Raw genomic sequence first — 21830 nt, 5'->3', positions numbered from 1 at the left:
AGCGTAGCTGAAGCTGGGAGCCAATCAGGGAAATTAATAGCGGAGAGGGAGAGGGAGGGCGGCAGACAGACAGACAGGCAGACAGAGGGACAGATATAGGTGAGAAATGAGAAAAAATAAATATGACGGACTGGGATAGGGAGCGGAAATCGGAGCCGCAGCCGAGAGGAGGCCCGGGATGGAGAGCGGGCGGGAGCGGGGAGCGGGGAGCGGGCGGCAGCAGAGCGGAGGCGGGGAGGGGGCGGCGGGAAGGTGGGGAGCGGGACGCACGTAGCCCGTGCGGGCGCCCGAGGAGGTCCCCCGGGGGTGCGGGGGGACTGAGCCCGAGGTGGAGGGGCAGAAGGAAGCAGGGGGGGCCGGGGCCGGGAGAGAGGCCGGGGGAGCAGCCTCGGCGGCGGCGGCGGACAAGGGCCCTGACGCCCGGGGCCCCGCGGGCCGAGCGCGCCCCCTGCCGCCCCCGCCTCGCCGTCGGGCCCGTGCGGCCCGCGAGCCCGCCCGGGGCGGGGAGGGGCGTCGGGGGAGGGTGGGGGGGCTCCCGCGGCGGAGGGCGCGGCCCGGGGCCGGGCGGGGGGCTCCCGCGGCGGGTCCAGCCGCCCGGCCGGCTCGGGGGCCGCCTTGCCCGCCGCCCGCGGGGCCCCGCCGGGCTGGAGGGGGCGGGCGGCCGAGGGGCACCGGCCGGGCAGCTGCCGCCGCCGCCTCGCGGGCCGCAAACTTTCACAAAGCGGCGCGTCCGGCTCATCAATCTCCATTACTGATAGTTGGTTGGGCCGCGGGGCGGGCGGGGTCCCGGGCCGGCCCCGAGCCGGCCTGCGCGGGAGCGGGAGCGGGGCCGGGCGCGGGCGGAGGGAGGAAGTGAAGCGTAATTTGAGGAAGATGGATGAGTCCGGAGGGCGACACCCCCAGCCCGCCCGCGCGCCCGCCCCCCCGCCTTATGAGCGCGAGGGAGCGCGGCGCGGAGCCACACTGCGCCGAGCGCGCCCCGCCGCCACCTCGGCCCCGGCCTGCGAGCGAGCGAGCGCTGCCAGCCCGCGCGGCGCCCGGAGGGGAGCGCCCCGGGGCGGCGGCGGGCACGATGCAGCGCGCGGGCGGCGGCGGCGCCCCCGGGGGCGGCGGGGGCGGCGGGGGCGGGGGCCCGGGCGCGGCGTTCTCCATCGACGCCCTGATCGGGCCGCCGCCGCCGCGCGCCGGCCACCTGCTCTACACCGGCTACCCCATGTTCATGCCCTACCGGCCGCTCGTGCTGCCGCCCGCGCTGGCGCCCGCGCCGCTGCCCGCCGGGCTCCCGCCGCTCGCGCCGCTCGCCTCCTTCGCCGGCCGCCTGACCAACACCTTCTGCGCGGGGCTGGGCCAGGCCGTGCCCTCCATGGTGGCGCTGACCACCGCGCTGCCCAGCTTCGCGGAGCCGCCCGACGCCTTCTACGGCCCCCCGAGCTCGCCGCCGCCGCCGCCACGGCCTCGCGCGGCCACCCCGAGCCCGGCGGCCGCCGCCAGGAGGGCGGGCCGGAGCCCGAGGAGCTGCTGCCGGCCCGCGAGAAAGTGTCGGAGCCGCCGGCGCCGCCGCCGCAGCACTTCGCGGAGACTTTCCCGAGTCTGCCGGGTAAGTGCCCGCGCCGGGCGGGGGGCGGGAGGCGCGAGGCGCGCTCGCGGGGACACCCGGACAGCGGCCGGCCCGGCCCGGCCCGGCGCCCCAGACGCCCCGCCCGCCCAGGGCCAGCGCCGGCGGCCGCCGCGGGGCCGCTTTAGGTCCCCCTCGCAGCGACGCGCCTCTGCGCCCCAGAACCCCGGCCCGCGGTCTCCAGCGTCCACGCCTCCCCGAGGACTTCCCAGCCCTCCCGCCCAAATTGGCGCCTTTCCTCCCGACGTCGGTCCAGGCTCCGCGCCCCGTGGCTGCTCCCAGAATGCCTTCATCCCGTTCCCTCTGCGGGAATAGAGAAGCCGCAAGTGTGAGATTCCCGGGGACACCAGCAAGACCCCAGGGCGAGGGCACTGCGAGGCACTGTCGGTTCAGTAAGGAAAGGACACTTTCTGGCGTCTGAGAAGACGGCGTCGACTCCCACGGGCGCCGGGGTGCAGGGGAAAGAGGCTGGCCGCAGTGGTGTCGTGTGGATGACCTGTCTGGACTTAGGAGGAAAAGAGACTTCTGAGCTGGCGGGTTTAGAGCGAAGCTTTGAAGAACTGAATTGGAGCCCTATTAGCTAGGGGGGGATAGCACCCCCTGGACCAAGGTTCCCTGGGAGGCCAAGAGAGAAGCTCAAGGCTGGGCTGGGGTGGGTGTGGCCCAAAGGCCTGGAGTCAAGAATCAAGCGAAGATTCTGGAACTAGTGAAATTCGACTCAGAGATAATGCAGGATGCCTGGATCCTCCTTAGCAGGATGCATTCTCTGCAGAGGCAGGGCGTACTCAGCGGGGCCCTGGTTAGAATCCGTCTACTTAGAGCCCTCTGGCCTTCCTATTGATCCTTCACCCCAGAAGTCAGAGCGTCTTTTCCCTGCTCAGGGGCAGCTCCAGGTGTGCTGAGCTTATACAATGTGATGGGCCTATTTGGGAAAAAATAGGAGCCGCATGCAAGTGGCTCCTAAAGCTTAAACTTCTTTAGCATCAGGATGAGTCTGCCTGTGCTTAATGATTCTTCCTGTCCAGCTTGGGAGGAAGTGACCCCCAAGGCACGGGACTGCCTTTGACCATGACAAGGAGGAGATCGGAGAGTCCTTTTGTCCTTTGCCAGGAGAGGGTAGTTCCTGTGGATAGGTCTCTGGCTGCCTCCTTGAAATTGCCTGAAGGCTCATCACTCTTCCAGACCTCTAGGATTGCCTAGGGCTTCCTCCTCTCATTTTCCCTTTTAGCCTTGGACATTTAGGCTTTGGGGTTCAGCCGTTGGTTTTGTTTTAGTTTATTTTTTTGTACCTGGTTGGACCAGAGCATCCAGTAACTGAAGTCTGAGCAGCAACTCCTAAGGGGGAGCAAAGGGAAATGTTAGAGTAGCAACTGCAGTGTCCACAAGATGGGGGGCGTTGGTGGGGAGGATTGGAAGAAGAAAACATTGGTAGAATTTTTGGACTAGGGTAGTCCTAAGGCAAAAAAAAATACAAGGCGATCCCTCAGAGGGATGGCTTTGGAGGCAGAAGGAGCTGGAGGGAGAATTAGCACACCCGGGGAAGAGATGCGCTGAGGGGAAGGGCGGGAGGGGGACCTGCTGGAGAGGGACTGAGGGGTAACATGGCCAAGATAGGGAAAAACAAGCAACTTGGCCTCCCCTTTCAGATCCGCAGCTCTTACTTTGACCTGTAGGTAATGGGCTTTTCTGAATTGTGGCTATAAGACAGAGCTTATATTGAAGAGAGAATAGAGGAAGGAACTGAGAAACGAGCTGCTGCTGGAGTCCTCAAAAAGAGACTACAAGGAAGGAGAGAGTTGTCCACTGGAAGAGGCATTTCTAGCTTGGGCTAAATGAAAATGGAGCAATATCTCTGGTCTAGAAGGGGTGTGTGTGTGTGTATGTGTGTGTGTGTGTGTGTGTGTGAAAGAATTCTGTCTTGAGAGGACTGAGATAGAGCTAAATAAATATACTAGTAGGAAACTGAACAGTTTCAATACTAGAAATGATTTTTATCTTTATTTTTTCCATATTGAGAATGAAGGGAAACTTTATAGAATGAAGTAAATTTCTTATTTTTAATTTTTCCATACTGGGAAGGATGGGAAACTTTATAGAATGAAGTAAATGTCTTCAAATTGGGAGCAAAAAAAGAGAGAGAGAGACTTGCGTTGTTCCTGGAGTAAAGATAGGAATTTCTTTGCCAAGAATGATGGGAAGGAGGCCTTACAGGGAAGAATTTAAAGAGGTGCTGGAGTGAAGGTAATTGCTCAGACGGGGAAGAGATACACCTAAAGGGTTTGCAGTGGGGCTACCAGGGCAGAGAAATAAAGATTTTGGGGCATGGACGAAGAGGATGATGAGTAGGGGATCTTATCTGTGCTCGTCATTCCTTATCACTCAGTCAAAACTCTCCCAACTCCTCTTCACCAAGCCACTCATGTCTAACTTTCCAGTCTTGATCCTCCCCCACCCCCCAAAGTAGTTGAAGAAAGAAAGAAAAAAAAGATAATTCCAGAAATGTTAGACAGAAAATCAGCTTGGGTAATGCTAACACATAGTCTATGCTGAAAATGGTGGGGAAATGAAGACTCCATTTTGGGAGTTGTGTTGGAGCACTCAGTGTGAAAAAAGAGAGTCTCTGCTGCAAGTAATGGGATTGAAACTTGTATATGAGCAGAGTTTGAAGGAAGAATGCTATCTTCAAAACCACAGGAGCTGCTGTCCTAGTATGAATGGGTGATATTGGTCTGAAATTATTAATACTCATTTGCTTAGTGTTTTTCAGTTACTCTCCTTTTAAAATGAAATGATAGGAAAGGCAGGCCAGGGCTTCCCTGGTGGCGCAAGGGTTAAGTCTCAGCACTATGAGGCAATTTGCAGCCTCTGCAGCACAAGTTTGATCCCCAGCTGGCCAAGGAGCAACCCACATGGTGCAGCAGACCTCTCCCGACTTGCCTGCTGCTCCCTTCAGCAGTGTATTTCAGTAGATCTGCCTGTTCTCCCCACTCTGTCTCTGGTGAATCCTCCCACCCCCACACCTCTGGCCTGGACCCCAGCTCTTGTATGCATAAATAAATAAATCTTAAAAAAAAAAAAAAGACAGGCCAATTTGGATAGTGAGTGAAGTTCTTTTTGTTGGGAATTTCAAGTGCTATTTTTTAAAGTTTTGATGAGGGTTAAGGTAGCCCCCACTCTGCTAGAAATAATGAAGATCTGACTACAGAATAGTAGTGCAGTAAAGAAGAAGCTATATTAGTGGGCAAAAAGAAATACTAGGTACAGAAATAACAAGGTAGAAAAGGTATTAAAGCAGTAGGCTGAAAAATTTCTAGATATGGAGTGTGAGGAGCAGAGGGGATAATTGGAGACGGTGTCTCAGTAGGAGTGATAAGAGGGAAGAATTTGAATTGGTGGGGGATATCAAAGTATGAATCAATAGAAGAGCCCAGAGTGGTGCTATCTGGCAAGCCGTTCGTGTCATTTGAACTTTTTTTAATAGCCTCATGAAAAAAGTAAAGAAACAGGTGCAATTAATTTTAATATATATTTACTTTAACCCAAGTGTCCAAAATATTATTTCCAAATTAATCAATATAAAAATTTTAATGAAATGTATTCTCTTTTCACGCTTAGTCTTCTAAATCGAGTCTGTGTTTTACATTCAGCACATCTCAGTTCAGACCACGCAGGCCACAGGTGGTCTGCCCGCGCACGTGGCCAGTGGCGTCGTATCCAACAGGACACAGCTGAGAACAGAGCCATGTGAAGATGGGGGGGGGAAGGAACTCTGAATTGGGTGGATAGTGAAGCCCATGATGGAGAGAAGAGCAGGAGGTGCTAAGGGACAGGAAGGAAGAGAGTTCTGCCTGGACTGGGCTGGGTAGAGATGGTCTCGTGGTGAAGGCATGTGTGAGGTCTGAGAGTAACTAAAGCGAACGTGGAGACGCGGTGCAAACAGGCGTCACAAAGATGGTGGGTGAAGAGCGTGCCGTGTGCTGGGAGGGATGATGAAAAGAGCTGTCCCTGTGGAGAGATGCAGAAGAGAACTTGAAATTTGGCAATGTCTAGAGCAACTGTTTCATTCAGAGAGAAGAGGGTTGGACTGACTGAAGATAAACACTTCAGAGTGAGGGATGGGAACTATTCCACATGTAATTGTCAAATGCATGATGGAATTGCAGTGAGTGAGTGATGTGAAAGATAAGGCCAGTCGTGGGGCGTGGTGACAGAAACATTTGTGGTTGAGATGATGTGCAGTATAAGAAAATAGACTGGGCAAACCTGGGAGTAGCAGCGAGTGAACATTATTTTTAAAAACTAAACAGAAAAAGATTGGTTAATTTCTGAACAAACATTGGCAATAATAATTGAAATCACGTCTGGGGACCAGGGAAGCTTCCTAGCAGCGTGAGGCTTGAGTGCCGGCTGCTGGAAGCTAGAGCACAGTGTAGACGACCACCAGTTTCTCTCTGCACAGGCGTCCAGTGTGACTGTCAAGACATGGTATTTCCTCAGGGGAGAAAAACAGAAAATAATAATGGGACGTGGAAGCAGAGACTTCTGTGATTAGTAACAGGAGTGAGATTCTGCTTGGAGGCGACGGAGCTCCAGGGCGTGTTCTGTGGAAAAGCTGAGGAAGAGCATACACGGGGCACGATTCCATGGACATTTACAGGAAAGACAAACGTTGCGGTAACTCCGTGTGCCGGAAGGACGTGTGTTTCGGAGTCCTAACACACGGGCCAGGTCTTCGCTTTGGCGCTCGCCTGTGCGGCTTGGGCTGAGTGGCTTAATTCAATTTGGGAAGTATTGACTGTGTTTTATTATGGGCTTGGTATAGGCAGGACTTGTGGGAGATTCAAAGTCGTGGGACTTGTCTAGACTTAAGTTGTCTCATGTGTAACATAAAAGTTTGGGTTCAGATGATTTTTCATGTTCCTTTCAATTCCGTGGACTAAAAGCTGATTTTTCTAGCCTTCCTGTTTAAAGCAGGATTGTTAGCGGAGACTCCACGGATCTCTTGTGCTATGAGTGGAAAAAGTGTTTTTACTGGCTTCTAACAAAAATTTGGTGCTTCCTTTGATTATGATTGTGGGCCAGAAATTATAGTCGTCGTAGTGATAGCTGGGATTTTTGTCATCCGTTGAAAGCACATTTTTTTTTTATATAAATTTATGGTCTTTGGGGACATCTTCACTCAATCAAGAGTCATTACATCATATTAATTTAAAAATGTTTGGCCACTATAGTTTAATATAGTTGACTTTTAATGTCATCCTGTGTGTTTTAGGTTATGCACCCAAAGGCACTCCCTGAAAAGGAATTCATTGGCTTGTTATGGAGTTGACGGCACAACAGGGTTAAGAATCCCGGCTTGAGAGTGAGAGCCACAAGGGACGGGAGGGCGGATTGGGATGTGACCCGAGAGGCCTGTCCCGCAGCGAGGGGCCCACTCGGGAGGGCTGGGAGGCCGCGCGCCCTCTGCGCTGGCCCACGCGCGTCGTCGGGGCGGGGCGGGAAGTCTGCTGCTCCGAGTGAGCGGCCTATCCCGGGAGTAGCAGGAGAGACAGCACTGGGAATGATGAGGGAGAGCGATCTTCATTGGAGACGAGGAGCATGGTGTCGCGAGCAGAGAGCTTTGCGCCGAGCGGCGGCACCGCGAGCAGCCGCAGGCGAGGCCTCTGCCTCGGGAGGACGGGAGAGCGGGGACTTGCTGCGAGGCTGGCTGGAAATTAGGAACGAGAAATGGAACGAGAGATGGAGCAGGAGGGCAAAGGGAGACCGAATGGGGATGTTGGAAAGGGAAGGGTGCGGCGGGCAGCTTTACCCAGAGGGCATGGGCAGCGGCCCCGCCGGCGCGGGCGAGGAGACACCTGCAGCCGGCGGGCAAGGCCGCGCGCCCTGCGCGGGGGTGCCGGGCTGCAGACCGCCCTGCGGCCTGCCGTTCCTGTGGACATGGGGTCGGGTGGGGAGGGTTCCGAGCTCAGAGCAGTGAACGAGGCACCGACTGGCAGGGGGCAGGGGTGACGGGGCGGGGGTGCTGGATTCTGGTGTGACGGGAGAGACTTCCGCAGGCCGCGTTAAACTGCAGTAGACGAGCCAACACTGCCCCGCCTGTGCGCTGCAGCCGGCTCTGCTCGGACTGCCCGTCATGGAAGGGAAAGGAATAATCTGGGCGATGAAATGAAAAATCTGTGTTAGGAACTTCTTGTCCGCGCCTGGGTCTGCGCGGGCCTCCCTTTGAACAAAGCTCGCCCTTCCAGGAGCAGCAGCAGCAGCAGCTCCGCGCGCCCCTGTCTACGCAGGTGCCTCTTCTCTTTCTCCTTTGCCTAATAAACCCGTGCTTTTCACGTTCCAGAGGGAGGGAGGAAACAAGACCTGTGTGAGAAGCAGGGGGTGCTGCAGGACGAACCGACTAAGGTGTGGAACGTGGGAATGAAGAACCGGGAAAAAACTTTTGAACTGGGGGTGGTAGGGGAGAGATTGCTTGGCCTGGAGATAGAGAGAAAATAGTTTTGTACTCGAGAGATCGGAGAAGACGGAGCCCTGTATGAGGAGTGATGGGAGGAAGAGGAAGATGTCCCGGGAGCGAGGGTTAGAAGGAGGCTGTGCTGGAATGTTCCATAAATCCCGTGTAGGCCCTGCAAGTACGGTACTGGGTGGTCTTGAGCAAATCACACCTTTGTGTGTCTCAGCTTCCTCATCAGTAAAATTAGGGGTTTGAGTTGGGTGATCTCTAAGGTCACTTCCAGCTCTGTAATTCTGCTTTTACTCTATAAGGATACCTTTATTAATGAATAGTTCCTGTGAGGAAAAAAAGGCATCCTGGGCAAAGAGACGGGGGGCAGTTCTGTCCTTCTCAGTGCTGAGCTGCGGGAGCTGACGAGGAGGAGGTGAGCTGGGAGATGCACATCCCGGGTTGACGTGGGGCTGGGTTTTAGGATAGAAAAGGCTTTGTTGTGTGCAGTGGGGGGAGGTGTGCCCTGGGCTCTGGCTGGGTCGCCCATCACAGTCAATGACAGAGAGAAACAGTTAGTAAAGGTGGGAGTGTCTGACACAGGCCAGGAAGACCGGGGATCAGCTGTGACTGACTTTACCTGGTGAGGAAGGACGCAGTGCCCCTCAGGGAGCAAGAGGAAGTTGTGGCCGTCTAGCTGGTTTCTCTGGCTGCTGGTATGGGAATAGAATGGCACTAGAGTTCACTGCTGCCCGTGCAGCACTCACAAGGATGTGGACTGGAGGAACAGCACCGGCTTCGGGTGCAGGTGGTGGTGCCGCTCCGTGGTCTGCAGGGAAGTGCTAACCTCTGCAGTGGGCTTCCTCGGGAGAATTAGGGCAGCCGTGCTTCTCGCGCAGGTGTCAGGGCTAGGAGAGAAGACGCTTGTGTGGCCTCCTGAACTCAGAGGTGTGCAAGAAATGACCCTCTTCCAGTCCTTGCACTGGAAGAGGGGGCCCGCTTTCCTGGGAATGAAGGTTGGGCAAGACCTCTGTACTAGGCCTGGTGCAGGACAGGTGGCACTGCCCCTCCTGGTGCGGACAGTGTTTCGGGAGTGATGGCGGAGGGAGCACGGCCCCCGCGCTCCGTCTCCGTGGGGCGTGGCAGGAGACAACCTTGTGACTCTAATGGGGTCGACTTCAAATTTGGCTCCTTCTTCCTTTCGGCTTCCCTGGCTCACGCCGGGGGCTGCTCTGTGGGACCCAAGGCTGCCCAAAGCCCCCGGCCACGTCCAGTGGGGCCTGGTTTCCTTTCTCTCCACTGGGGAAAAAACCTCTTTTCTTTTTTCTTCATCAAAATCCTTACTCCCTCATGTCTGAGTCAACTTGATATGAAGAGCAAAGCCCTTGTACTAAAGTAATCCACACTCGGATGAAGATTTTTTAAAGTCCAACTTAAAAAAAAAAAAAGGCCAAATGAATTTTAAACGGATAGAACCTTAGGTGGTGGGATGATGAGTGACTTCAGAGGGTGGGCGCGGGAGCGTTACGGGAATCCGAGGCGGAAGCTGCTTTTCCCTGGAGTCGTGGGACTCTTGTCGCCTCTGCTTGCAGCTGTGTGCAGTCAGAACTCTCTGGGCTGCCCGTGACAGGAGCCCGGCTGGAAGCCAAAGTGGGCATGTGTTGGTTCCCGTACCTCCGTCGGGGGCTGGGTCCAGGGATGCGAACAGTGCTGGGAGGTGCTTCCTTTCCCTTGGCCTGACGCCTCAGTCTGTGCCCCTCGTTCTCCCCTTGGAGAGTCAGGGGAGGACATAAGCAAGAGCAGCTCTACGTTTCCATCCCCCCAGGTCGGGGCCTGCGAGGGTGGTTCTGGCATATTTACACATGGCCTGGTGGACTAGCTCGAGGCAAGTTCCCAGGAGCGGGGACCTTGGGATGGGCAGATCCAGGGCGTGCGCCGGCGTGGCCGCCAAGGCGGAGCGCGCGGTGACAGTCCCGGGGCTGGGGAGCAGAGGGGGCGAGCGCGCCGAGGACAAGGGTGTGCTGCGAGTGGGCGAAAGGGACAGGGGTGCCGGGAGGACAAGAACGAACCCACCCCGACCGCTACCTCAACCACAGGAGACTTCCTGCCGTCCTCAGAGAGGCGAGTGGGCGTGAGGACGGTTCTGAAGAGCGCGCTGCAGGGAGGACGGCGAGAAAGATAGTCGGAAATTTTCTTCTTCCCAGTAAGACAGATTCCTTTTAAAGAAAGCTGTATTTGAGGGACGAGGGAGAAAGTTACGAACCAGGAGCTAGAGACAGTTGACATTAAACCCGTTTCCATAGTTGGGTAATATTTTTCAAATGAGAAAATACACACGTGTGTGAACGGAATGCCGCGTGGCTTCATGCAGCCGACCATGACAGGGGAAGAAATGGGAGAAAGATCTGGAGGGGAGTGTGACTTGGGGAGAAAGGGCCTGCGAAAAGACAAGGGTAACATTTGGTGAGCATCTCCTCCAGGAATGCTAAGGGGCGACGTTAATAATAAATTAGGCTTGATCTCTAGTGCCAAGTGAAAGGAATGAGGCCTGAATTAAAACCGGATTTGATAGGAAGATCACGTGTCTGATGCGGTATCCAGGGAAGGACTTTCACTTCACGTGTGGGGGGAGGAGATACTGGTTTGAGATTTAGGAGACCCCGGTTCTAGTCGCGGCTCTCTCCCTAGCTCTGGGACTGAGGAGATCGTGCCGTCTCTGAAGCGCGGGGTGTTTTCACCTGAACATGAGGTCACTAACCCGTTACGACTGCTGATGGGTGACCACTGCTCCGGTGACTTCCTTGAAGGGAAAATAGTGACCGTGGGGAGTCCTGGGCAAGCCACGGGTCAGAGAGCGTGCTGTTGGCAGGACCGTGGCCGTGAGCCCTGCAGGGCGCCCTGAGCCTTCCGTGGAGGGAAGTGGCCCTGAACTTGTCGTGGGCGGGGAGGGGTTCTGGGTGCCAGTGATGCGGGGAAAACTCTCGGGTCCGTTTGGAGTAAAAGAATGCTGAAGAGTCACAGCATAGCGCAGCGGGAAAGTGAAAAGGAAGTTTCCTTATTGTGCCTAGCGTTGTGGCAGGGCGTGGTAGTGCCACAGAGAGCGCCCCGGCGGGACATCGGGGTCAGCAGCGGGAGACCGAGAAATAGTTCTGTTCTGGGCGTGGGGAGGAGCTGGACACTTCGAAGCGACGGCGGTGGCAGACGTAGCTCTTTTGAAGGATGACCCGGTTTCTTCCCATCCGGGAGCCCCTCCCACACGGGTGCTGTGTCCAGAAGCCGAGCAGTTCACCCTGGAAGACACAGAGGAGATTCACCGCCCTGGGCCAGGCAGGGCAGGCGAGGAGAGAACCTTCCATGAGAGCAGCCTGGGGGGTGAGGAGCATGAGGGGAGAGGATTTGAAATGGAAGGGGGAGAAAGGGGAACGGAGCATAAGGGGGTGAGTAGTAAAGACCACTGATTCTCTGGGAGCTAGAACAGAGCGGGCCCCAGGCCTTCGGCGATCCCAGCCTCAGGACGCCCCCCAGATGGCACACATCTCGTGCTGCTTTTCCTTTCTCCTGGGGGATGCCTGTCGTGGCCTCTTGGGTCCTGGATTTCTCCCCAAGCTTGACCTGACCCCATGCACGCGCTGCCTTGGAGCCCGGGCGCTGCTCCGGGGAGCTGCTCCCTGCCCTTGGCGCCGCCCGACAGGTAGTCGTGGTCGAAACCTTGTGATGTCTGGCTCCTGGGGTCCTGGCACACACCAGCAGCAGTCACAGGACTCTGGGGGCTCCCTGACGGCCGCCCCCCCCGAGCAGACACCAGTTGTTCTCACTGACTCCAGATTTACCCGTAGGGAACCAACGGAAACCCCAATATGTTCCCCTCTGTGTCATTCTCGGCCTCCAAGAGCAAAACCTTTCTGCGTGCTGGACCTACCTGCCCAGCCGTCAGATCATTTCCAATTTGAAAACTTTGCTTTGGCTGAAATTACTCTCCCCAGCACCATTATTCAGCACGCGACACTCCCAGCGAGCTCTTGTTGCTCATGGTTTTCCTCTCCAGGGCACGCGGTCACCGCGCCCGCGGCTGCAGGGCGGCCTTGCGGGCACTGGCGCTCTCCCTCAGCCGTTCCCGGCAAGCTTTACAAAGATTTGCTGCTGTCCGCTTTTAGTAACACGTTCCTCCACGTCCAGTTTCTGTCTGACTGTATTTACCAGTAACATTCATTATGAGTCTGATGAAAGAAGATGCACTGGGAAGCTAATTCAGAGAAAATGGTCTCGGGGCGCTGTGTGGTGAAGGACGGGCTGCCGCTCGCCTCCCAGGCCCTCTGAGTCTGCCCTGCAAGGTCGGTCGCAGGCACCGCCGACCCGCCTCCTCAGAGGCCCCGCCGTGGGGGGAGCAAAGAGCCAGTGGCAGGGGGGGAAAGTCTTGCTTTTCTCCCAACACATCCGTGATTTTGGGGGGCGGGATGGAGATAGGGGTGGCTTTTTTAAAAAAAAAAAAGCTTTTGGTTTCTCCCCGTTATTTATTTTTTTTCTATTTCCATTCTCTCTTCTCTAAACTTCTCAGTTTTTCTGACTCATCACTTCACTCTTCCACCGGTGTTCCACCCCGCGTCCCTCCTGCAGCGGTGCTCGCTCCGCCTGCCTCCTCCCCTGCGCCCTCCTGCTCCCTCTCCACCCCAGGCCTGGCCCTCTGAGCATGTCGCTGCATTTCCCCCTCTTGGCTGCTTTCTTTGTGCACCCTGCTCCCGGGTCCTTGTAAGAGCTGCTTAGCAGAGGCCTCCGTGTCATGGCTGTGGAGGCTCGGGGGAAACTCGGCTCCCGCCGCTCGGCGCCCCACCCGATCCAGCAGCTGGGAGAGTCGTGGACCTGCGCTCCTTGATCGGCTCTAGAGCAGCGCTGCGGGCGGCCGTGGTGCAGGCCTGATTTTATGGAATCTGCCAGAAGACAGCAGGATGGATGCCGTGATCTCGGAGGGCCCCGCCAAATCCAGAAACCTGGGCACCTCGTCTCAGTCATCATCAATTTAGATTTATTGGACACCCCCTGGGGGATTGGAGCCGTGTTAAATGCTCTCATCCTTCAAACAGCTGCTTAAAATATTGTAATGCTGGGCTGAGTTCTCACAAGCTGGTTATTCTCTCTATTAGTGTTTCCCGCAGACTGTTGACAAGGTGGGGTGGGCGGATTGAGTGAGGATGTCGGGATGGTCCTTTATCTCTTTTAGCATAAGACCCTCCAGCTGCCCCTGCGTGTGGGTTCTCCCGCAGCTGGCGTGAGACTGCGGGCGCACTGAGCGGCGGGGGGGCGATGTTCGTGAGGCGGGGAATGCGGTGGGCATCCAGGGGAGACTGGGGCAGGGAGGAGCAGGGATGGGGCAGCGCGAGTGTGCGTGAGGGCGCCTGGAGCGGTTGCTTTCATTCAGTCAACAGACGCTTGTCAGGCGGCTGTGCGGTGCGGGTGGTTGCGTCGCTGGTAGAGATACAATGGGAAAAAATATTCTAACAGGAAGAGAAAGCCACAGAAATAAATGAATAAAGTTGGTGACATGTACTATAGCAATAAAGAAAGCAGAGGAGGGAGTTGGGGAACACAGGGCCCGGGAGGTTTCATTTTGAAACCACATCCCGGAAAGTCTCACCGATCAGGTCCTGAGAGAGACAGGGAATGAGTCAGTGCGAGGGTCTAGGTGAAGGCTACAGTCTCCCAGCAGGTGGGAGGATCTGGGCGAGGGGCAGGGGCAAGGAGAGCAGAGACGGGGCAGCCATTCTGGAGACAAGGGTGATGGGGCAGGTGAGGGGGGGCCTGGACTAGAGGGGTGCAGAGGGGGGCACCAGAAGGGGCCGGCGGGGGCGCACGCGAGGCCAGCAGCGCTGCCGGGGGTTGGCGGCCGATGGGGCCTGGGTGGCGAGCGAGAGGAATGAAGGGTGACGTCGGGGGTGCGGTGAGCTCCAGGGAGGATGGAGTCGCCTTCACCGAGGCGGGAAAGCCCGTGCGGGTGGGAAAGAGCCTGTTTGGGAGAAAGATCAGGAGTTGAGTTTGGAACAAGCTCTGTTCCAGTCCTCAGGCCCTGGAGGCGCGGGGAGGAGCCTGGTGAGCCGCAGGAGACCAAGGCTGTCAACCTCTGGCCCGGGCGCTCTAAGGGGGGGGCGGTGTAAGCGCCCCCGAGGAGCACCCATGGGGTCTCTACGACAGCGCCCGGGGCTGGGTGCCAGCGGGGTCGGCAGGGTGTTCCGGAGAGATCAGGGCGCCGCGCGCTGGCGGAGGGCGTGGGATGGCGGAGCCAAAGCAGGGTGTCCAACCTGGCTTTTGAGGTTACCTGAAGATTGGGGTGCCATAGGAAGAAAAAGCAGAGTGGGGTGTAAAAATACCCTTGTGGGGCCTCCCCGGTGGCGCAGCGGTTGAGCGCTGGGTTGCGAAGCTGCCCGCGGCCTCTGCAGCGCCGGTTCGATCCCCGGCTGCTCCCCGGCCACCGGAGGAGGGTCCCACATGGCGCGCAGACCTCTCCTGCCGCCCGCTGCTCCCCTCAGCAGTGTCCTTCGGTCCTTCTGCCTGCTCTGCTCCCCGCTCTGGCTCTGGTGAATTCTCTCACCCTCCCGCGCTTCTGACTGCACCCAGTGCTTGTGTAAACAAAACAAACAAACAAAATAAATAAATAAATAAAACATGCCTCTATAAAAAAAAAAAATACCCTTGTGAAGAAGCCGAAGGGGGGGTGAAGTGGACGTGGGCCGCCCCTAAGGAAACTGCAGACGGGCCCTGTGGAAAAGGGGCAGGGGAGGGGGCGGCTCTGGGCGCGGGCTGCGGGGGCCCCGGCGAGCCCTGGGACAGGAGCCGACGGCTTGTGTGTGGCGCCTCGTCTTCTCTCCCCCGCCCTCCTGTGGCCGCCTTCTCTTTTGGCTTGTTGTGGCGCTCGCTGCTTATTGGTCCTTTGGGCAGAAAATGGGGGTGGGGTGAGGGGAGAACACGGAGAACCCCGCGCTCTAAGCAGAGGGCGGCGGGTGGGGAGGTTAAAGCCACCGCGTGAATGAAACACTCGCGCTGGCGCCGCTGGGGGTGGGGTGGGGAGGGGGGGGCGGGGAGGGGAGGTGGTGTGGGGAGGGGGGCGGGGAGGGGAGGTGGTGTGGGGAGGGGGGGCGGGGAGGGGAGGTGGGGGGGCTGGCGGGGGGGGTGGTGCTGGCAGGGGGCCCACTCGTCTCCGTGCTGCGTTCTCCCTGCCGGTCCTCGGCTGCTTCCTCCGCTCCCCGCGTTCCCGCCCAACCTTCCGGCCGACAAGAAGCTCAGAGTCCCCCGGACCGTGACCTTGAGCTGGAGGCCGCTGTGGGTGCCGCTCGCTCGGGGAGCCTGCGTGGGAGCGAGGGGCCAGGGTAGCCTCGAGGAGGAGCGAACCGGGCGCGGGCCGGCGTGGCGGGCGTTCGAGGGCCCGGCCTGGGGGGCGGCCTGCCCGAGCGGCGCTGGGAAGGGACGGAGGAAACCTCCGACCCCAGGTCCTTTGACGACAGTTGCGGGGCCCAGCTTGGGAGGGTGCGACGGGGAGTCACGGGACCCGCAAGTTTCCGTTTGGAAAGGAGGCCGTGATTCTAGAGCCGGGAAGGGGAGAGGAGGGGCCGCCCCCTAGAGTGGAGCCAGTGCCCGGCTCGGCCCTCGGGGCGGTGGGGCCGGACTCTGAGGACACTGACAAGGGCCGCCGGCCCGTCTCCCCGTCTGTCCTGCAAAAGCCAACTTTGCGCCCCGCCGGCTCCCCAACTGTAAGAGCCAGCAGGGCCCAGGCAGCGTGGTCGGGGCTTGAGGAGGGACAGGTGGGGCCGCTTGGTCAGGGTTTGGGGAGGGCTGGCAAGGGGGTTCGGGGTGTGGGGCGAGATGAGGGGTCGCGGTCCTGGGAATGTTACGCCTTTGCTAGACGCTTATTGCCTCCCCCGCTTTTCCTAGTGACATCCGCGCCGGCTAATTCTTTCTTCCTCTCTCTCTGTCATCCCCGACCCCGTCCCCACCCCGCCCCACCTCATCCCTCCGTGTCCGTCTCTCTCCTCCTGTCCCTCCATCCGCCCCGCCGTGGCTCCCTCGCCTCCCCGGCCCGCTCCCCCTCGGTGTCGGCGCCCCCAGCGGAGGGGAAGGTGTACAGCTCGGATGAGGAGAAGCTGGAGGCGGCGGCCGGAGACCCAGCGGGCAGCGAGCAGGAGGAAGAGGGCTCGGGCGGTGACAGCGAGGACGACGGCTTCCTGGACGGCTCTGCGGGGGGCCCGGGGGCTCTCCTGGGACCTAAACCGAAGCTGAAGGGAAGCCTGGGAACTGGAGCTGAGGAGGGGGCACCCGTGGCCCCGGGAGTCACGGCGCCCGGGGGGAAAAGCCGCCGGCGCCGCACGGCCTTTACCAGCGAGCAGCTGCTGGAGCTGGAGAAGGAGTTCCACTGCAAGAAGTACCTGAGCCTGACGGAGCGCTCCCAGATCGCCCACGCCCTCAAGCTCAGCGAGGTGCAAGTCAAGATCTGGTTTCAGAACCGGAGGGCTAAGTGGAAGCGCATCAAAGCTGGCAACGTGAGCAGCCGCTCTGGGGAGCCCGTCAGAAACCCCAAGATCGTGGTGCCCATCCCTGTGCACGTCAACAGGTTCGCCGTGCGGAGCCAGCACCAGCAGATGGAGCAGGGGGCGCGGCCCTGAGCGGCTCCCGAGGACGTGGGAAGGCAAAGGACTGGCCTGGGCCCGCCCGGCCTGGCCTGGGCTCCGAGCCCCAGCAGGGCTGCTGCTACGGTTTTGCCCCGGGTGGGGCCGCCACCGGCAAATAACTTCGCTCTCGGTGGCTCTCCCGGGGGCCGAGAGGTGGGCGCTTGGCCCCGAACCTGCTCCACAGACTCTCGGGACTGGGGCCTTCAGGGTCAGAGACTCGGGTTCTCCGCCCAGGAACTGCGGGGCTGGGGCGGAGAGGGGCTCCTGGGAGGGGGGGGCTCCAGCACGCCCGGGCCGGAAGGGTTCTGGCCGCCGCCCTGGCAGCGCTTCTGACGGGGTCGGGAGGAATCCGGGCTGAGGCCTGGCCGAGCTGGCCGCGGCTCCGTATTTATTTTGTGTAAAGTTTGTATCTATGGAAGTGTCCGCCTCTGTCGTCTGTTGCGCTGGGAGGAATTGGGAGATTTCCGCATCCCGACCCTTGGCCAGAGTTCCCTTCCCTCTCCCCACACGCCGGGCGTGAGCCGGAGCTGTCGCCGGCCTCCTGAGAAGCTCCTCGGTGCGCGCCGCCCCCCAAGCCACCTCCGCTGTGCCCTCCCGCTGCGCACCTCTGGGCCTCCTCCCCCGCCCGTGTCCCCCTCTTCACCCCGCTGCTCTGGGGGGCGTTGGCGGCTCTAGGGTGGCGGAAGGTCCCTTTGGCGTTAGGAAATGAAACACGCTGGCTCCCGGGGTGTAGCCAGGCCCCGTCTGACTGGATTGAGGTGGCCAGTCCCGCCGGCGAGCAGGGCGGGCCGGGGGCGCCCCGTCCGCTGAGCTCCCAGCGAGACACGGCGGCTTCGTGTGTCCTGCCGTCCTCCGACAGCCCAGGCTCGAGGGCCCGGGGGAAGGCCCGTTCCTTTCTCTCCCTTCTTCTCGCGCTGCGGTCTCCCCTCCACTCACGAAGCTCGGGGGCCCCAAGCCCCTCCTGCGAGAGAACGAGAGTGGCAGAGTGGACGCGACAGGAGGGAATCTGTGATGGTTCCAGAAGGACACGTACTGGGGGGAAGCCACGCAGTGGCAGCCCGAGGCGGGGCTGGGGCCCCATGGGCAGCCCGAGCGGCGTGAGTGGCAAAGGAGGCGGGGGCGGGCGGCGTCAGGGCACCGGCTGGCAGCGCGCGCAGCAAGGGGCGCGAGAGCGGAGCTGCTGCCTGTCTCTCCCCTCGCTGCCGGGCCTTGCGCTGGGGACGGCGGCGCGGGGCGCAGACGCCTTGGCCTTGGCGCGGGCCTGCTGCGCTGGCGCCCTGGAGAGCCGGGGAGAAGCGGGGTCTGCGCTGCCTGGGGGAAGGGCGCGGAGAGCAGAGCCGCTGCGGAGGAAGCACCTCGAGCCAGGCTAAGGAAGCTCAGGGCGGGGCGGGTGCGAGTCCCTGCTCCTCCCGACGACACCTGAGCAAACAGGCCCCAAATCCATCACCCCTTAGGACAGAAAGACAGCCGTCCGCTGGTGTCGGCAGCCACGCGGGGAGCAGCCCCGGGCCAGGGCCCATCCTTTGTGGCGGTGGCAGCCACGGCGGGGACACCCCGAGCCGGGGTGGGGCCTCCCTGTTCTTTGCCTGGTGCGGCAAGGCTTGAGAATTAGGCTAAAAAAATAAAGTCCGGGCCGACCCCCTTCCCAGCCCCACCCGGAACAAGGCTGCTGCGTCCCGGACTTGCCCGCACAGGGACCTGCGGGCTCGAGCCCGAGGGGCCAGGCGGGGGTGGAAGGTCACAGCCGCTGACCTTCGGCTATCAGGCGCCCCCATCTGCAGGTCGAGGCTCGAGCAGGCCTCTGTGGTGCGGACCTGGCGCCTGGGCAGAAAGATGAGGGCGAATGGTCCAAACCAAGGCCTCCATGTGCCTTTTTGTCCTGGATTGTCCCATGCGGCCCCTGCGCGAGGGCAGCTGGAGGCGGTGACTGCTGGGGTTTCTGAGCCCAGGGCCCAGGCCCGCACGTAGCACGGCCTGTCTCCACCCCGTCCTTATTTCAAGGCTCTCACAGCCTTGCAAAGGGGACTGTGGGCCAAAAAAAATCTGGTTTCCTCTCTCAGAAGTGTTGCTGGTTATTTACCTGCACGCAGGCAGGTGCCCAGGCAGAGCGCCCGCCCGCCACGCCCAGCGCCTGCTCAGAGCCGCAGGGCACGGCGCATCCCAGGGCGAGGAAAGCGGCTCCCGCCAGAGCTGGACCCCCCCCCGAGCCCGTCCTCCTCCCGCGAGTCAGTACCAGGGCCTTCCCCGGGCCCTCCGGGTCTGTCTGGGACACAGCCGGAGGGCAGAGCAGGGGCTCTGGATGCTGCCTCGTGTAGCAGGATGGCGGTGGCGGTGGGCAGCAGCCGCCCCCTCCGGGCTCAGAGCGCGTCGGGCTGTAGCACAGAAGTTCCCGCAAGGGCTGCCGGTCAGCTCCGCCCAGCGTCTCCCGCTGTGGCCAGTTCCAGGCTCGGGCAGGGCGGCGGCGCCTGCGGCTTCTCTTGGGGTGAGCATTGGCCAGTACCAGGCGTGGCATGACCGTGATGAAGACCCCAGCTGGGCAAGCTCTGAAGAGGGCGAGGTGAGCGGGGAAGCAAGCGGGAGGCTTCCAGTGGGAAGTCCTGACACCCTCCTCTGGCCAGGGCGCCGGGAGACGCGGAGGGAAGCCAGCCAGGACCCGAGCTGGCCGAGGGGGGAGACCCTCGCGCGGCGGAGGAGACGAGGGTGTCGGGAAGACAGAGAAGGGGCAAGCGAGGCCACATCCACAGCCTGCTTTATTGGCTCACGCACACGGCAAGTCTGTACACAAACATAAATACTCCAATGTACACATTTACACGGGACTCACAGATCACCCCGTCTTCATCCAGCACCCCCAATCTCTGCCCCGCGCAGTCTCCATGTTAGGATGCGGGCTTGCAGGGGGCTGGCGGTAGAAGGCAGGAAGCTGGAGGAGGGAGAGGTCCTGCTCCCCTCTCCTCACAGGCACCTCCAAAGGGTCCTGTCCCTTCTCAACGGCGCCTCGGGGCGGAGGGCGGACACCGCCTGCCGCCCTCTCGGCTCCAGGCCCGCGCGGCTCTGAGCCTTCTTCCGCCTCACTCTCGCCTCTGACTCTGCCCTTGGTCGCTCTCCTCCTTCCTCTCTGCATGTCCCCATCTCTCCGTCGCCGCGTCTGCTTCCCCCAGTGCCCGTGAGGAGGCGGGCCCCCGGCCCCGGAGTCCGTCTGCTCCCTCTTCCGGGCCTTCACAGGAGGCTGGGACTTCGGTGCAGCTCTGCGGAGGTGTTGGTGCCGTTGGCGGGCTCTCTGCTCGGGGTCGGGGCCAAGCCGCAGCCCTCTCCGGGGCAGCCGTGCTGGATCAAGATGTCTGCACACTCCTGGCTGCCGGCCCGGCGGGCGTAGGCCAGAGGGGTCAGGCCCCGGGCGTCCCGGCTCCTCACGTCCACCCCATACTGCGGGCGAAAGCACATGCTCGCGGTCGGCGCGGCGAGGCAGGAGAGGGCGCGAAGGGCTGGGGTGAGGCGGACACGCGGCGGGGAGGCGGCCGGAGCCCACGACTCACCCAGATGAGCAGCTGCGTGAAGACGACGTTGGCCATGGCGCTGGAGAGGTGCAGGGCCGTGCGCCCGTCCCCGTCCCCGTAGGTCTCGTTCACCTCCTCCTTGGAGCCGTGGGCCAGGAGCGTCACCAGCAGCCGCAGGTCATCCTCCACCACCGCCCGCAGCAGCTGCTGCCCCAGCGGCACGTCCGAGCTGGGCAGCGGGGCCAGGAAGAGCTTCTGTTCGTACTTGGCCCGGATCCAGCGCTCTTTCTCCTCTCTGCAACCACAGGTCAGCCCGCGTGAGCGCGGAGAGCCCCGCCGGCGGCCGGGGGCCGGGGAGGGTGTCGGGAAGTGACCCCAGCACCCAGAAGAGGGGTAAGGGTGAGCGAGTGCCCGACGGGGCGGCGCGAGGGCGAGGCACGCGTCCGAGGCAGAGGGCGCACGGGCGGGGGCAGTGCAGAGGGTGTGGAGGAAGCTGCGGGGAGGACACTGCCGGCGGCCCCTGGGGCAGCAGTTCCAGGCAGGCTCCCTGGCAGCTTATCTGGCCGTCTGAACTCCCTCCGACTGGCAGCGCTGGAACAAAGGGGCTGGGGGCCTGCGCGGGGCCCTGGCGCTGGCCTATCTACCTCCCATTCTCCCCATCTCGGGGCTGGGGCTAGCACCTTCCACCGCAGAGCGATAGGGCCCCCGCGCATGCGCCTCCTGCTGGCCCCCTGACCTGCTGATAACGGCTCAGAAAGGGCTGTTGTTGTGAGGAGCCTGAGCGACAGGCCAGGCGGGGGAGGGGCACCCCAAGGGGCCAACTGCCAAGCAGAGCAACGGCCAGTTTTAACCCTGTCGCAGCCGCCGAGCCCACCCCACCTTTGCCGCCCCTCTCCCGGCCAGCCTCGGGCCCAGCCACGCACCTGCAGGCGTCAGGCCCCGGCTTTGCGTAGCCGTCCAGGGCCCCCTCCCAGACGCTGTTGGCCAGGGCGTTGCCCATGGCAGTCATGACGGCCAGGAGCTCAGGTGGCCAGTCGTCGAGGTCCAGGGAGCGGACGCGGGACAGGTGGGCCCCCAGGTGTCGGTGGGTCCCCGAGCACTCAATGCACATCAGGGCGCCCAGGTTCAGGCTGGCCCAGTCTGGGTCTGGGGGAGGAGAGGAGGCCCGATGAAGTCCAGGGCAAGCAGCGTGAGAGCAGCAGGCAGCCCTCCTCCCTGCCCTCCTCTGCCGGCTCCACGCTCTCCCCTTCCTGCCGCGGCCCGGCCGGCGCAGGCCCCGCACTCACTGGGGGCATCGCAGTCGATGCAGAAGCTGTTCCCGCGGACGGTGCGGACGGCCTGCACAGCCAGAGCTGCGTTCTGGTTGCCCAGTCGGGTCTGCCGAGCAGGGAGACAAGGGGTGGCTGGTCAGTCACGAGGTCACCTTAAGGTCCCACCCCGGTCAGGCCTCCATGCTGACCTTGTCCTTGGCACTGCGGCAGCCCTGCAGGCTGGCGAGGATCTGGGCCTGCACACTCTGCACCCACAGTTCCCTCTCCTCTGCCGTCGAGGCCTCGAAGTGCCACGTCTGCCCGGTGAGGGACACCACCACGAACTCAAAGGACTCCTCTGCTTCTGCGGAGGGGGCA

The 21830-nt window shown here is 61.0% G+C and overlaps 2 protein-coding genes across 3 annotated transcripts in view; one reads left to right on the top strand and one right to left on the bottom strand.

Annotated features, from left to right (window-relative positions):
- Nucleotides 1-1072: 1072 nt before the first annotated feature.
- Nucleotides 1073-16745, top strand: GBX1 (gastrulation brain homeobox 1). The gene is given in 3 exon segments (XM_037515827.1): nt 1073-1424; nt 1427-1597; nt 16146-16745. Coding segments are annotated over 3 exon segments (1077 nt in total). The 3' UTR covers nt 16700-16745.
- A 2601-nt stretch (nt 16746-19346) lies between these two features.
- The window catches only part of AGAP3 (ArfGAP with GTPase domain, ankyrin repeat and PH domain 3), a 47561-nt gene continuing 45077 nt past the window's right edge, over nt 19347-21830 (bottom strand). Inside the window, exons 14-18 of one of the 2 annotated variants that reach the window (XM_037515815.2) lie at nt 21662-21816; nt 21489-21579; nt 21126-21348; nt 20242-20497; nt 19347-20131 (exon numbers count right to left, since the gene is read on the bottom strand). In XM_037515815.2, coding sequence (XP_037371712.1) covers nt 19925-20131; nt 20242-20497; nt 21126-21348; nt 21489-21579; nt 21662-21816 — 932 coding nt within the window. In that variant the 3' untranslated portion in view covers nt 19347-19924. The remainder of the gene's footprint in view (nt 20132-20241; nt 20498-21125; nt 21349-21488; nt 21580-21661; nt 21817-21830) is intronic. The other variant, XM_037515792.2, reaches the window with a different exon arrangement.

This window comes from Talpa occidentalis, unplaced genomic scaffold (genome assembly GCF_014898055.3).
Source record: "Talpa occidentalis isolate TD23 unplaced genomic scaffold, MPIMG_talOcc4v2.1, whole genome shotgun sequence".
NCBI classification, from domain to species: Eukaryota; Metazoa; Chordata; class Mammalia; order Eulipotyphla; family Talpidae; genus Talpa; species Talpa occidentalis.
Note: the sequence above shows the minus strand (reverse complement) of the source record. Positions and strands in the feature narration are given on the sequence as shown.